The following is a 13,489-nucleotide window of genomic DNA, read 5'->3' on the forward strand; positions in this document are numbered from 1 at the left end:
GGTGTCTGAGATTTCTGTTTGGAAAGATATTTTCAATTTACATTTCCCCAAAGCTTGCAATCTATCGCAGCTTGAAACGTTTATTCTGTATAAAAATAGTTTTTCACCTGAAAATGACAACACTTACTTTCATAGCTGACATTCATCAGCTTGACTGTTTCTTTCAGTTGTGAAACTCTGGATTCCAGGAGAATGTTGATAGCACTGAGCACCAAAGCTTCACTGGGGACTGGAGATGAGGAGTTGAACACCAGTTTGCTTGTAACCTCTGCTGATCCAGATCTACAAATGGCACAACTTAGTTTAAGTACAGTTCAGGGCTTTAGATATGAATAAAGACTATAACTGATCAATTTCTGTAACACTCACATTTGCTGGAAATTAGTTACAGGGAAGCTACTTGTTGACAGCGGAGATGTTGTTGTAGTGCTCAGACCTGCAAGATCAGATTGAAAAATTTAAACTAAATTTCTTTCCATAAAAAATACTTCACTTAAGAATGGCTGAAGTTCGTTAATGTGAACATACCCATGAGTTTATGAAGCTCATTTAGGAAGCTGGCAGGTTGTATCTCATCTTCATCTTGGAAGGTGTAATCCATATTGCCAAAGATTTGATCTGATGTGCTCCTGTAAGAAGAGCAGAAAATACTTTTGAAATGAGCTTTAGGTTAAGTGTGTTAAACAGTATTATAGACTCTTTAGGCAAAATAAATATTCAAGAATTGTTTCAATATCCCAAAATATCATGATGCATTTAATATTAACATAAGCAAAAGTATCTTTTAGAGCAGAAGTCAGTTTAAATCTTACGTGAAGTTGGAGGAGCTGGGGTTAAACTTCACACTGTTTGGATCATTCAAAAGAGTGTTCAGCTGCAGGATTAAAACAAACCATCCATCAAACACTGGAGAAGATTTGCAATGCAACCAAACTTTTTACTGGGTAATTTTCTAAATGCTTACCGCCTCATTGATCATGTCCTGCACTTGCTTGTAAGTGTTGTTTCTAAGCTCTGGGTCTTCTGGCATGCTGATGTTACTCAAGGTAAATGTAAAGAAGACTGCATAGGAGGTGTCAGAGATTTCTGTTTGGAAAGATATTATTAATTTACATTTCCCCAAAGCTTGCAATCTACTGCTGTTTGAAACATTTATACTTTATAAAAATAGTTTTTCACCTGAAAATGACAATACTTACTTTCATAACTGACATTGACCAGCTTGACTGTTTCTTTCAGTTGTGAAACTCTGGATTCCAGGAGAATGTTGATAGCACTGAGCACCAAAGCTTCACTGGGGACTGGAGATGAGGAGTTGAACACCAGTTTGCTTGTCACCTCTGCTGAACCGGATCTACAAGTGCACAACTTACTTTTAATACAGTTCAGAACTTTAGATTTAAATATAGATTGTATAACTAAGCATTGTTTGTTATGTATATATCTCCACTTACATTTGCTGGAAAGACGTCACAGGGAAGCTGCTTGTCGAGAGTGGAGACAACGTTGTAGTGGTCAGACCTGCAAGATCAGATTGAAATATTAAAAATGAAATCCTCTCTATGAAAAATACTATAAGTTTCAGCAAGTTATAAATTTCACTTAAGATTCACTTTATTGGTTTAAGATCACCAATATGAACGTACCCATCAGTTTACGAAGCTCATTGAGGAAGCTGACTGGTTGTATCTCATCTCCATCTTGGAAGGTGTAGTCCATATTGCCGTTTATTTGATCTGATGTGCTCCTGAAAGAACAACAAAAAATACATTTGAAATAAACTTCAGGTTAGGTGTATTAAACAGTATTGTAGACTATTTAGGCAAAAAAAAATATTCAAGAGATGTTTTAATATCTCAAAATGTCATGATTCATTAAATATGACTATAATGCATAAGCATATTTTAGGGACAGAAATCAATTTAAATCTTACGTGAAGTTGGAGGAGCTGGGGTAAAACTTCACACTGTTTGGATCATTCAGAAGAGTGTTCAGCTGCAGAGAAATAACAAACCATCCATCAAACACTGGAGAAGATTTGCACTGCAACCAAACTTTTTTCTGGCTAATTTTCTAAATGCTTACCGCCTCATTGATCATGTCCTGCACTTGCTTGTAAGTGTTGTTTTTAAGCTCTGGGTCTTCTGGCATGCTGATGTTACTCAAGGTAAATGTAAAGAAGACTGCATAGGAGGTGTCCGAGATTTCTGTTTGGAAAGATGAACTCAAATTACATTTCCCCAAAGCTTGCAATCTACTGCTGTTTGAAACATTTATACTTTATAAAAATAGTTTTTCACCTGAAAATGACAACACTTACTTTCATAGCTGACATTCATCAGCTTGACTGTTTCTTTCAGTTCTAAAACTCTGGATTCCAGGAGAATGTTGATAGCACTGAGCACCAAAGCTTCACTGGGGACTGGAGATGAGGAGTTGAACACCAGTTTGCTTGTCACCTCTGCTGATCCAGATCTAGAAATGGCACAACTTATTTTTAATACAGTTCAGGGCTTCAGATTTAAGTAAAGACTCCATAACTGATTAATTTCTGAAACCCTTACATTTGCTGGAAAGACGTCACAGGGAAGCTACTTGTTGACAGTGGAGTCGTTGTTGTAGTGCTCAGTCCTGCAAAATCAGATTAAAATATTTAAACTGAATATCTTTCAATGAAAAATACTGTAGCTTTCAGCAAGTTACAAACTTCGGTAACACTTTAGTATGGGGAACACTTTTTAATTATTTATTATGACTTTTGCCTCAGTAAACACCCAATTTACTGCTAATTAATAGATAATAAGGTGGTTGTTGTAGCCGTTAGGTTTTGGTATTAGATTGGGTTAAGGGATGTGCAAAATGGTCACGCAGAATAAGGCATTAATATGTCCTTAATAAGCACTAATAAACACCCAATATGTAAGCTAATAAGACACTAGTTAAAAGTGAGAATTGGTCCCTATACTAAAGTGTTACCACTTAACTTAAGAATGGCTGAAGTTCATTAATGTGAACGTACCCATCAGTTTACGAAGCTCATTGAGGAAGCTGACAGGTTGTATCTCATCTCCATCTTGGAAGGTGTACTCCATATTGCCAAAGATTTGATCTGATGTGCTCCTGTAAGAAGAGCAGGAAATGCATTTGAAATGAGCTTCAACAAAATATTCAAGAGTTGTTTTAATATCCCAAATTGTCATGATGCATTCAATTTGAACATAAGCATAAGTATCTTTCAGAGACAGAAGTCAGTTTAAATCTTACATGAAGTTGGAGGAGCTGGGGTTAAACTTCACACTGTTTGGATCATTCAGAAGAGTGTTCAGCTGCAGAGGAATAACAAACCATCCATCAAACACTGGAGAAAATTTGCACTGCAACCAACATTTTTTACTGGGTAATTTTTGAAATGCTTACCGCCTCATTGATCATGTCCTGCACTTGCTTGTAAGTGTTGTTTTTAAGCTCTGGGTCTTCTGGCATGCTGATGTTACTCAAGGTAAATGTAAAGAAGACTGCATAGGAGGTGTCCGAGATTTCTGTTTGGAAAGATAAACTCAAATTACATTTCCTCAAAGCTTGCAATCTATCACTGTTTGAAACGTTTATACTGCATGAAGAAAACTTTTCACCTGAAAATGACAACACTTACTTTCATAGCTGACATTCACCAGCTTGACTGTTTCTTTCAGTTGTGAAACTCTGGATTCTAGAAGAATGTTAATAGCGCTGAGCACCAAAGCTTCACTAGGGACTGGAGATAAGGAGTTGAACACCAGTTTGCTGGTCACCTCTGCTGATCCAGATCTACAAATGGCACAACTTACTTTAATACAGTTCAGAGCTTTATATTTAAATAAAGACTCCGTAACAGATCAATTTCTGAAACACTTACATTTGCTGGAAAGACGTCACAGGGAAGCTACTTGTTGACAGTGGAGACGTTGTTGTAGTGCTCAGACCTGCAAGATCAGATTGAAATATTTATACTGATTTTTTCCCCATGCAAAATACTGTTAGTTTCATTAAGTTACAAACTTCACTTAAGAATGGCTGAAGTTCGTTAATGTAAACATACCCATCAGTTTACGAAGCTCATTGAGAAAGCTGACAGGTTGTATCTCATCTCCATCTTGGAAGGTGTAATCCATATTGCCAAAGATTTGATCTGTTGTGCTTCTGTAAGAAAAGCAGATAATACATTTGAAATAAGCTTCAGGTTAAGTGTGGTAAACATTTTTTGGCAAAACAAATTTTCAAGAGTTAAAAATCCCAAAATGTCATGATGCATTAAATATGACCATAATACATAAGCATCTTTCAGACACAGAAGTCAGTTTAAATCTTACGTGAAGTTGGATGAGTTGGGTTCAAATTTCACACTGTTTGGATCATTGAGAAGAGTGTTCAGCTGCAGAGGAATAAGAAACCATCCATCAAACTCTGGGGAAAATTTGCACTGCACCCAACTTTATCACTTGTGTATTTTTCTGAATGCTTACCGCATCATTGATCATGTCCTGAACTTGCTTGTAAGTTTTGTTTCTAAGCTCTGGGTCTTCTGGCATGCTGACGTTACTCAAGGTAAATGTAAAGAAGACTGCATAGGAGGTGTCAGAGATTTCTGTTTGGAAAGATATATTCATTTTACATTTCCTCAAAGCTTGCAATCTATCACTGGTTGAAACGTTTATACTGTATGAAGAAAACTTTTCACCTGAAAATGACAACACTTACTTTCATAGCTGACATTCACCAGCTTGACTGTTTCTTTCAGTAGTGAAACTCTGGATTCTAGAAGAATGTTGATAGCACTGAGCACCAAAGCTTCACTGGGGACCGGAGATGAGGAGTTGAACACCAGTTTGCTGGTCACCTCTGCTGATCCAGATCTACAAATGGCACAACTTACTTTAATACAGTTCAGAGCTTTATATTTAAATAAAGACTCCATAACTGATCAATTTCTGAAACACTTACATTTGCTGGAAAGACGTCACAGGGAAGCTACTTGTTGACAGTGGAGACGTTGTTGTAGTGCTCAGACCTGCAAGATCAGATTGAAATATTTATACTGAATTTTTTCCCCATGCAAAATACTGTTCGTTTCATTAAGTTACAAACTTCAATTAAGAATGGCTGAAGTTCGTTAATGTAAACGTACCCATCAGTTTACGAAGCTCATTTAGAAAGCTGACAGGTTGTATCTCATCTCCATCTTGGAAGGTGTAATCCATATAGCCAAAGATTTGATCTGATGTGCTTCTGTAAGAAAAGCAGATAATACATTTGAAATAAGCTTCAGGTTAAGTGTGGTAAACATTTTTTGGCAAAACAAACTTTCAAAAGTTTAAAATCCCAAAATGTCATGATGCATTAAATATGACCATAATACATAAGCATCTTTCAGACACAGAAGTCAGTTTAAATCTTACGTGAAGTTGGATGAGTTGGGTTCAAACTTCACACTGTTTGCATCATTGAGAAGAGTGTTCAGCTGCAGGGGAATAAGAAACCATCCATCAAACTCTGGGGAAGATTTGCACTGCACCCAAACTTTATCACTTGTGTATTTTTCTGAATGCTTACCGCATCATTGATCATGTCCTGAACTTGCTTGTTAGTGTTGTTTCTAAGCTCTGGGTCTTCTGGCATGCTGATGTTACTCAAGGTAAATGTAAAGAAGACTGCATAGGAGGTGTCCGAGATTTCTGTTTGGAAAGATATACTCAAATTACATTTCACCAAAGCTTGTCATTCATCGCTCATTAAACATTCACAATGTTCACCTGAAAATGACAACACTTACTCTCATAACTGACATTCACCAGCTTGACTAATTTGTTGAATTGTGAAACTCTGGATTCCAGGAGAATGTTGATAGCACTAAGCACGAGTGCTTCACTGGGGACTGGAGATGAAGAGTTAAACAGCAGTTTACTTGTCACTTCTGCTGAACCAGTTTCAATAGGTGTTCTGGATGTGAACACCATAGTTGTAGTTGTGGAAGCAACACTTTGTTCAGTTAGAAGTGTTGTTGTGGTTGGTGCTGTAGCTGTAGATGATGAAGTAAGAATTGTTGATGTTTCACCATAAGTTGTGCCTTTTGCAGAAGCAGTTGTGTTGGCTAGAACAAAAGTTGTGTTTGTTGTGCTTTGAGCTGCAGCTGTAATTGAGGAAGCAGGAATTGTTGATGTTTGACCAAAGGTAGGGCCTGTTGCTGAGAGAGTTGTGCTTGTTGAATCAGATGTGTTTTTTGCATTGGTTGTTGTGCTTGTTGGAGTAACAGTTGTGTTTGTTGTGGTTGGCGCTGTAGCTGTAATTGATGAAACGAGAGTTGTTGATACTTGACCAAAGGTAGCGCCTGTTGCAGAGACAGTTGTGCTGGATGGAGCAACAGTTGTCTTTGTTGGAAGTGTTGTTGTGTTTGGTTCTGTAGCTGTAGCTGTTAAAGTGGTATTTGTTGATGTTTCACTAAAAGTTGTGCCTGTTGTTGAGAAAGTTGTGCTTATTGAATCAGATGTATTTTTTGGATTTGTTGTTGTGCTTGTTGGAGCAACAGCTGTGTTTGTTGTGGTTGATGTTGAAGCTGTACTTGAAGCAGCGAGAATTGATGATGTTTGACCAAAGGTTGTGCCTGTTGCAGAGACAGATGTGCTGGCTGAAGCAACAGTTGTGTTTGTTGGGAGTGTTGTTGTGTTTGGGGCTTCAGCTGTAGTTGATGAATGGAGAATTGTTGATGTTTCACCAAAGGTTGTGCTTGTTGCAGAGACATTTGTGCTGGTTGAAGCAACAGTTGTGGTTGGTGTTGTAGCTGTAGATGATGAAGTAGGAATTGTTGATGTTTCAGCAAAAGTTGTGCCTGTTGCAGAAGCAGTTGTGTTGGCTGGAACAACAGTGGTGTTTGTTGTGCTTTGAGCTGCAGCTGTACTTGAAGAAGCAAGGACTGATGATGTTTGACCAAAGGTTGTGTCTGTTGCAGAGAAAGATGTGCTGGCTGGAGCAACAGATGTGTTTGTTGGGAGAGTTGTTGTGCTTAAACCTGAGGTTGTAGTTGATGAAGGGAGAATTGTTGATGTTTGATCAAAGGTTGTGCTTGTTGCAAATACATTTTTGCTTGTTGAAGCAACAGTTGTATTTGTTGTGGTTGGTGCTGTAGTTGATGTAGTGAGAGTTGCTGATGTTTCCCCAAAGGTTCTGCTTGTTATAGAGACAGTTGTGCTGGTTGAATCAGATATATTTTTTTGAATTGTTGTTTTGCCGGATGGAGCAACAGTTGTGTTTGTTGTGCTTGGAGCTGCAGCTTTACTTGAAGCAGCGATCATTGTTGTTGTTTGACCAAATGTTGGGCCTGTTGCAGAGACAGTTGTGCTGGATGGGGCAACAGTTGTGTTTGTTGAAAGTGTTGTTTTGCTTGGTGCTGTAGCTGTTAAAGTGAGAGTTGTTGGTATTTGACCAAAGGTTTGGCCTGTTGCAGTAACAGTTGTGCTTGTTAAATCAGATGTGTTCTTTGCATTTGTTGTTGTGCCAGATGGAGAAACATTTGTGTTTGTTGTGTTTGGAGCTGCAGGTGTACTTGAAGCAGCGATCATTGTTGATGCTTGACCAAAGGTTGCACCTGTTGCAGAGACAGTTCTGCTGGATGAAGCAACAGTTGTGTTTGTTGAAAGTGTTGTTTTGCTTGGTGCTGTAGCTGTAGCTGTTAAAGTGAGAGTTGTTGATGTTTGACCAAAGGTTTGGCCTGTTGCAGTAACAGTTGTGCTTGTTGAATCAGATGTGTTTTTTGGATTTGTTGTTGTGCCGGATGGAGCAACAGTTGTGTTTGTTGTGCTTGGAGCTGCAGCTGTACTTGAAGCAGCAAGCATTGTTGATGTTTGTCCAAAGGTTGTGCCTGTTGCAGAGACAGGTGTAGTTATTGTAGCAGCAGCTGTGTTTTTTGGAATTGTTGTTGTGCTTGTTGGAGCAACAGTTGTCTTTGTTGTTGATGGTGCTGTAATTGGTGAAGCAAGAGTGGTTGATGTTTGACCAAAAGTTGTGCCTGTTGCTGATACAGTTGTGCTGGTTGAATCAGATGTGTTTTTTGGATTTGCTGTTGTGCTTGTTAGAGCAACAGATGTGTTTGTTGTGGTTGGTGCTGTATTTGATGAAGTGAGAATTGTTGATGTTTGACCAAAGGTTGTGCCTGTTGCAGAGACAGGTGTAGTTATTGTAACAGCAGCTGTGGTTTTCGGAATTGTTGTTGTGCTTGTTGGAGCAACAGTTGTGTTTGTTGTTGATGGTGCTGTAATTGATAAAGCGAGAGTGGTTGATGTTTGATCAAAAGTTGTGCCTGTTGCTGATACAGTTGTGCTGGTTGAATCAGATGTGTTTTTTGGATTTGTTGTTTTGCTTGTTAGAGCAACAGATGTGTTTGTTGTGGTTGGTGCTGTAGCTGTATTTGATGAAGTGAGAATTGTTGATGTTTGACCAAAAGTTGTGCCTGTTACAGAGACAGGTGTAGTTATTGTAACAGCAGCTGTGGTTTTTGGAATTGTTGTTGTGCTTGTTGGAGCATCAGTTGTGTTTGTTGTTGATGGTGCTGTAATTGATGAAGCGAGAGTGGTTGATGTTTGATTAAAAGTTGTGCCTGTTGCTGATACAGTTGTGCTGGTTGAATCAGATGTGTTTTTTGGATTTGTTGTTGTGCTTGTTAGAGCAACAGATGTGTTTGTTGTGGTTGGTGCTGTAGCTGTATTTGATGAAGTGAGAATTGTTGATGTTTGACCAAAGGTTGTGCTTGTTACAGAGACAGTTGTGCTGGCTGGAGCAACAGTTGTGTTTGTTGTGCTTGAAGTTGCAGTTGTACTTGAAGCTGCAAGAATTGTTGATGTTTGACTAAAGGTTGGGCCTGTTGCAGAGACAGTTGTGCTGGTTGAATCAACAGTAATGTTTGTTGGAAGTGTTATTGTGCTTGAAACTGCAGTTGTACTTGAAGCAACAAGAATTGTTGATGTTTGATCAAAGATTGTGCCTGTTGCAGAGACAGGTGTGCTGGCTCGAACGACAGTTGTCTTTGTTGAGGTTGGTGCTGTAGCTGTAGTTGATGAAGTTAGAATTGTTGATGTTTGACCAAAGGTTGTGCCTGTTGCAGAGACAGTTGTGCTGACTGGAGCAAAAGTTGTGTCTCTTGTGGTTGGTGCTGTAGCTGTAGTTAATGAAGCAAGAGGTGCTGATGTTTGCCCAAAGGTTGTGCCTGTTGCAGAGACAGATGTGCTGGCTGGAGCAACAGCTGTGTTTGTTGTGGTTTGTGCTGTAGCTGTAGATGATGAAGCAAGAGTTGTTGATGTTTGCTCAAAGGTTGTACCTGTTGCTGAGACAGGTGTGCTGGATGGAACAACAGTTGTGTTTGTTGTGCTTGGAGCAGCCAATGTACTTGAAGCAGCAAGAATTGTTGATGTTTGATCAAAGGTTGTACCTGTTGCTGAGACAGGTGTGCTGGCTGGAGCAACAGTTGTGTTTGTTGTGCTTGAAGTTGCAGTTGTACTTGAAGCAACAAGAATTGTTGATGTTTGATCAAAGATTGTGCCTGTTGCAGAGACAGGTGTGCTGGCTCGAACGACAGTTGTCTTTGTTGAGGTTGGTGCTGTAGCTGTAGTTGATGAAGTTAGAATTGTTGATGTTTGACCAAAGGTTGTGCCTGTTGCAGAGACAGTTGTGCTGACTGGAGCAAAAGTTGTGTCTCTTGTGGTTGGTGCTGTAGCTGTAGTTAATGAAGCAAGAGGTGCTGATGTTTGCCCAAAGGTTGTGCCTGTTGCAGAGACAGATGTGCTGGCTGGAGCAACAGCTGTGTTTGTTGTGGTTTGTGCTGTAGCTGTAGATGATGAAGCAAGAGTTGTTGATGTTTGCTCAAAGGTTGTACCTGTTGCTGAGACAGGTGTGCTGGATGGAACAACAGTTGTGTTTGTTGTGCTTGGAGCAGCCAATGTACTTGAAGCAGCAAGAATTGTTGATGTTTGATCAAAGGTTGTACCTGTTGCTGAGACAGGTGTGCTGGATGGAACAACAGTTGCGTTTGTTGTGGTTGGTGCTGTAGCTGTGGTTGATGAAGCAAGAGTTGTTGATGTTTGTCCAAAGGTTGTGCCTGTTGCAGAGACAGTTGTGATGGTTGAAGCAACAGTTGTGTTTGTTTGAATTGTTGTTATGCTTGGAGCTGTAGCTGTAGTTGATGAAGCGAGAGTTGTTGATGTTTCACCAAAGGTTGTGCCTGTTGCAGAGACAGATGTGTTGGTTGAAGCAACATTTGTGTTTGTTGGAAGTGTTGTTGTGGTTGGTGCTGTAGCTGATGAAGCGAGAGTTGTTGATGTTTCACCAAAGGTTGTGCCAGTTCCAGAAACAGTTGTGCTAGTTGAAGCAACAGTTGTGTTTGTTGGAAGTGTTGTTGTGGTTGGTGCTGTAGCTGTAGTGGATGAAGTGAGAGTTGTTGATGTTTCACCAAAGGTTGTACCTGTTGCAGAGACAGATGTGTTGGTTGAAGCAACAGTTGTCTTTGTTGGAAGTGTTGTTATGGTTGGTGCTGTAGCTGTAGTTGATGAACCGAGAGTTGTTGATGTTTGACTAAAGGTTGTGTCTGTTACAGAAAAAGTTGTGCTTGTTGGAGCAACCGTTGTGTTTGTTGTTGTTTGTGCTGTAGCTGTAGTTGATGAAGTAATAATTGTTGATGTTTGACTAGAGGTTGTGCCTGTTGCAGTGACAGATGTGCTGGCTAGACCAACAATTGTGTTTGTTGGAAATGTTGTTGTGCTTGTTGGAGAAACAGTTGTGTTTGTTGTGGTTGGTGCTGTAGCTGTATTTGATGAAGTAATGATTATTGAGGTTTGACCAAATGTTGTGCCTGTTGCCAAGACAGTTGTGCTTGCCTGATCAGAAGTTGTAATTTTTGGAATTAGTGTTGTGCTTGTTAAAGGAACAGTTGTGTTTGTTGGACGTGTTGTTTTTGCTGTTGCTGCTGTAACTGTAGTTGTTGCAGAAAGTGTGTCTGTTGCAGAGGCAGTTGTACTTTTCGGAGCAAAAGTTGTGGTTGTTTGACGTGAGACTATAGTTGTACTTCTTGAAACAGCTGTTGTAGTTTTTTCAGGATTTGTTGTTGTTGTTGAAGATGTAGAAACTGTACCAATAGTTTTGGTAATTGCTGAAGTTGTTCTTACTGGAACAGTTGTTGTACGGGTTGCAGTTGATGATGTTGTTGTGCTTGTTGGAGTAACTGTTGTGCTTGTTAGAAGTGTTGTTGTGGTTGGTGCTGTAACTGTAGGTATTGGAGTGATAGTTGTTGTTGTTTGACCAAAGGTTGTGGTTGTTGGAGAGACAGTTGCAGTTGTCAGGGTCATGGTTTTGTACGTTTTTGTTGTAGTTGCAATTGTTGGAGCAATAACGGTGGTTGTTTCAACTGTTGTTGGTGACGCAGTAGTTATGATTATTTGAGAATCAGCTATAGTTGTTGGAAGTGGTGTTGTGGTAAGTGCCAAAGTTCTGCTAGTTTGAGCATTAGCTGTGGTAATTTCAATTGGTGATGTGGTCTGTGCTATACTTGTGGTAGCTGGTACATAATTAGTGGATGTTTGATGTGTTGTTGTTAATGTTCTTGGGGTATTTGGAGTTGTAGTTGTAGCTGAAGTGGTTGCTGAGATGTGTGTGGGATTTGGAACTATTGTCGTAGTTGTTGGAACATCTGTTGTGGGTTTTGTAAGTATTGCTGTTGTGTTCTGCATAGCTATGGTAATTGGGAGTTGGGATGTAGAGGGTTCCCTGGTTGTGGTTGTTTGAACTGGTGTTGTAGTTTTTGACATTGCAGTGTTTGGAACATTAGTTGCAGTTGTAAGAGCATCACTTGTGGTGGTTGTGGTCAAAGCAACTGTTGTAGTTTGAGAATCAGTTGTGTTTGTTGGAGCAACTGTTGTTGTTGTCAGAACATTGGTTGTGGCTGTCAAAGCATGAGTTGTTGTGGTAATAGCATCAGATTGGGTTGTCAGAGGATTAGTTGTGGTGGACAAGGCACGGGTTGTTGTGGTAAAAACATCAGATGTGGTTGTTGGGGCAATAGTTGTTGTGGTTGAAGCAAATAATGTGGTGGATTGAGCAACTGTTGTGGTGGTTGGAGCAATTGTTGTCGTGGTTGGAGCAACTGTTGTGGTGGTTAAAGTAACTTTTGTAGTTGATGGGGTATTGGTTGAGGTTTTTGTAGCATCGGTTGTTGTTGGACCAACGATTCTGGTTGTTGGCGTGTCAGTTCTGGTGGTTGGAGCAATGGTTGTGGTGGTTGGAGCAATGGTTGTGGTGGTTGGAGATATGGTTGTGGTGGTTGAAGGAACTGTTTTGGTGGTTGAAGTAACTGTTGTGGTTGTTGGAGCAACAGTTGTGGTGGTTGGAGCAATGGTTGTGGTGGTCGAAGCAACTGTTGTGGTGGTTAAAGTAACTTTTGTAGTTGTTGGGGTAGTGGTTGACGTTTTTGTAGCATCAGTTGTTGTTGGAGCAACGGTTCTGGTTGTTGGGGTATCAGTTGTGGTGGTTGGAGCAAAGATTGTGGTGGTTGGAGCACCGGATTTGGTGGTTGAAGTAACTGTTGTGGTGGTTGGAGCAACATTTGTGGTGGTTGGAGCAATGGTTGTGGTGGTTAAAGTAACTTTTGTAGTAGTTGGGGTATTGGTTGAGGTTTTTGTAGCATCAGTTGTTGTTGGAGCAACTGTTCTGGTTGTTGTGGTATCAGTTGTGGTGATTGGAGCAAAGGTTGTGGTGGTAGAAGTAACTGTTGTGGTGGTTGGAGCAACGGTTGTGGTGGTAGGTGCAACAGTTGTGGTGGTTGGAGCAACAATTGTGGTGGTTGGAGCAACAATTGTGGTGGTTGGAGCAATGGTTGTGGTGTTTGGAGCAATGGTTGTGGTGGTTGGAGCAACTGTTGTGGTGGTTAAAGTAACTTTTGTAGTTGTTGGGGTATTAGTTGATGTTTTTGTAGCATCGTTTGTTGAAGCAACTGTTCTGGTTGTTGGGGTATCAGTTGTGGTGGTTGGAGCACCGGTTGTGGTGGTTGAAGTAACTGTTGTGGTGGTTGGAGCAACGGTTGTGGAGGTTGGAGCAACTGTTGTGGTGGATAAAGTAACTTTTGTAGTTGTTGGAGTATTGGTTGAGGTTTTTGTAGCATCGGTTGTTGTTGGAGCAATGGTCATGGTTGTTGGGGTATCAGTTGTGGTGGTTGGAGCAAAGGTTGTGGTGGTCGGAGCACCTGTTGTGGTGGTTGCAGTAACTATTGTGGTGGTTGGAGCAACAGTTGTTGTGGGTGGAGCATCAGTTGTGGTGGTTGGAACAACTGTTGTGGTGGTTGCAGTAACTATTGTGGTGGTTGGAGCAACAGTTGTTGTGGGTGGAGCATCAGTTGTGGTGGTTGGAACAACTGTTGTGGTGGTTGCAGTAACTATTGTGGTGGTTGGAGCAACAGTTGTGGTGGTTGGAGCAACAATTG

At 40.3% G+C, this 13,489-nt stretch overlaps 1 protein-coding gene across 1 annotated transcript in view; it reads right to left on the minus strand.

The window, feature by feature from the left end:
- Positions 1–1,929: 1,929 nt before the first annotated feature.
- LOC141282056 (uncharacterized) overlaps positions 1,930–13,489 on the minus strand; it is a 32,439-nt gene continuing 20,879 nt past the window's right edge. The window contains exons 4-20 of the mRNA XM_073814447.1: positions 5,810–13,441; positions 5,590–5,711; positions 5,436–5,497; positions 5,165–5,265; positions 4,981–5,047; positions 4,738–4,892; positions 4,503–4,624; positions 4,350–4,411; positions 4,079–4,179; positions 3,896–3,962; positions 3,653–3,807; positions 3,395–3,539; positions 3,020–3,120; positions 2,565–2,631; positions 2,321–2,475; positions 2,086–2,207; positions 1,930–1,995 (exon numbers count right to left, since the gene is read on the minus strand). Coding sequence (XP_073670548.1) covers positions 1,930–1,995; positions 2,086–2,207; positions 2,321–2,475; positions 2,565–2,631; positions 3,020–3,120; positions 3,395–3,539; positions 3,653–3,807; positions 3,896–3,962; positions 4,079–4,179; positions 4,350–4,411; positions 4,503–4,624; positions 4,738–4,892; positions 4,981–5,047; positions 5,165–5,265; positions 5,436–5,497; positions 5,590–5,711; positions 5,810–13,441 — 9,302 coding nt within the window. The remainder of the gene's footprint in view (positions 1,996–2,085; positions 2,208–2,320; positions 2,476–2,564; positions 2,632–3,019; positions 3,121–3,394; positions 3,540–3,652; positions 3,808–3,895; positions 3,963–4,078; positions 4,180–4,349; positions 4,412–4,502; positions 4,625–4,737; positions 4,893–4,980; positions 5,048–5,164; positions 5,266–5,435; positions 5,498–5,589; positions 5,712–5,809; positions 13,442–13,489) is intronic.

The sequence above is a fragment of the Paramisgurnus dabryanus genome, chromosome 4, assembly GCF_030506205.2.
Source record: "Paramisgurnus dabryanus chromosome 4, PD_genome_1.1, whole genome shotgun sequence".
NCBI lineage: Eukaryota > Metazoa > Chordata > Actinopteri > Cypriniformes > Cobitidae > Paramisgurnus > Paramisgurnus dabryanus.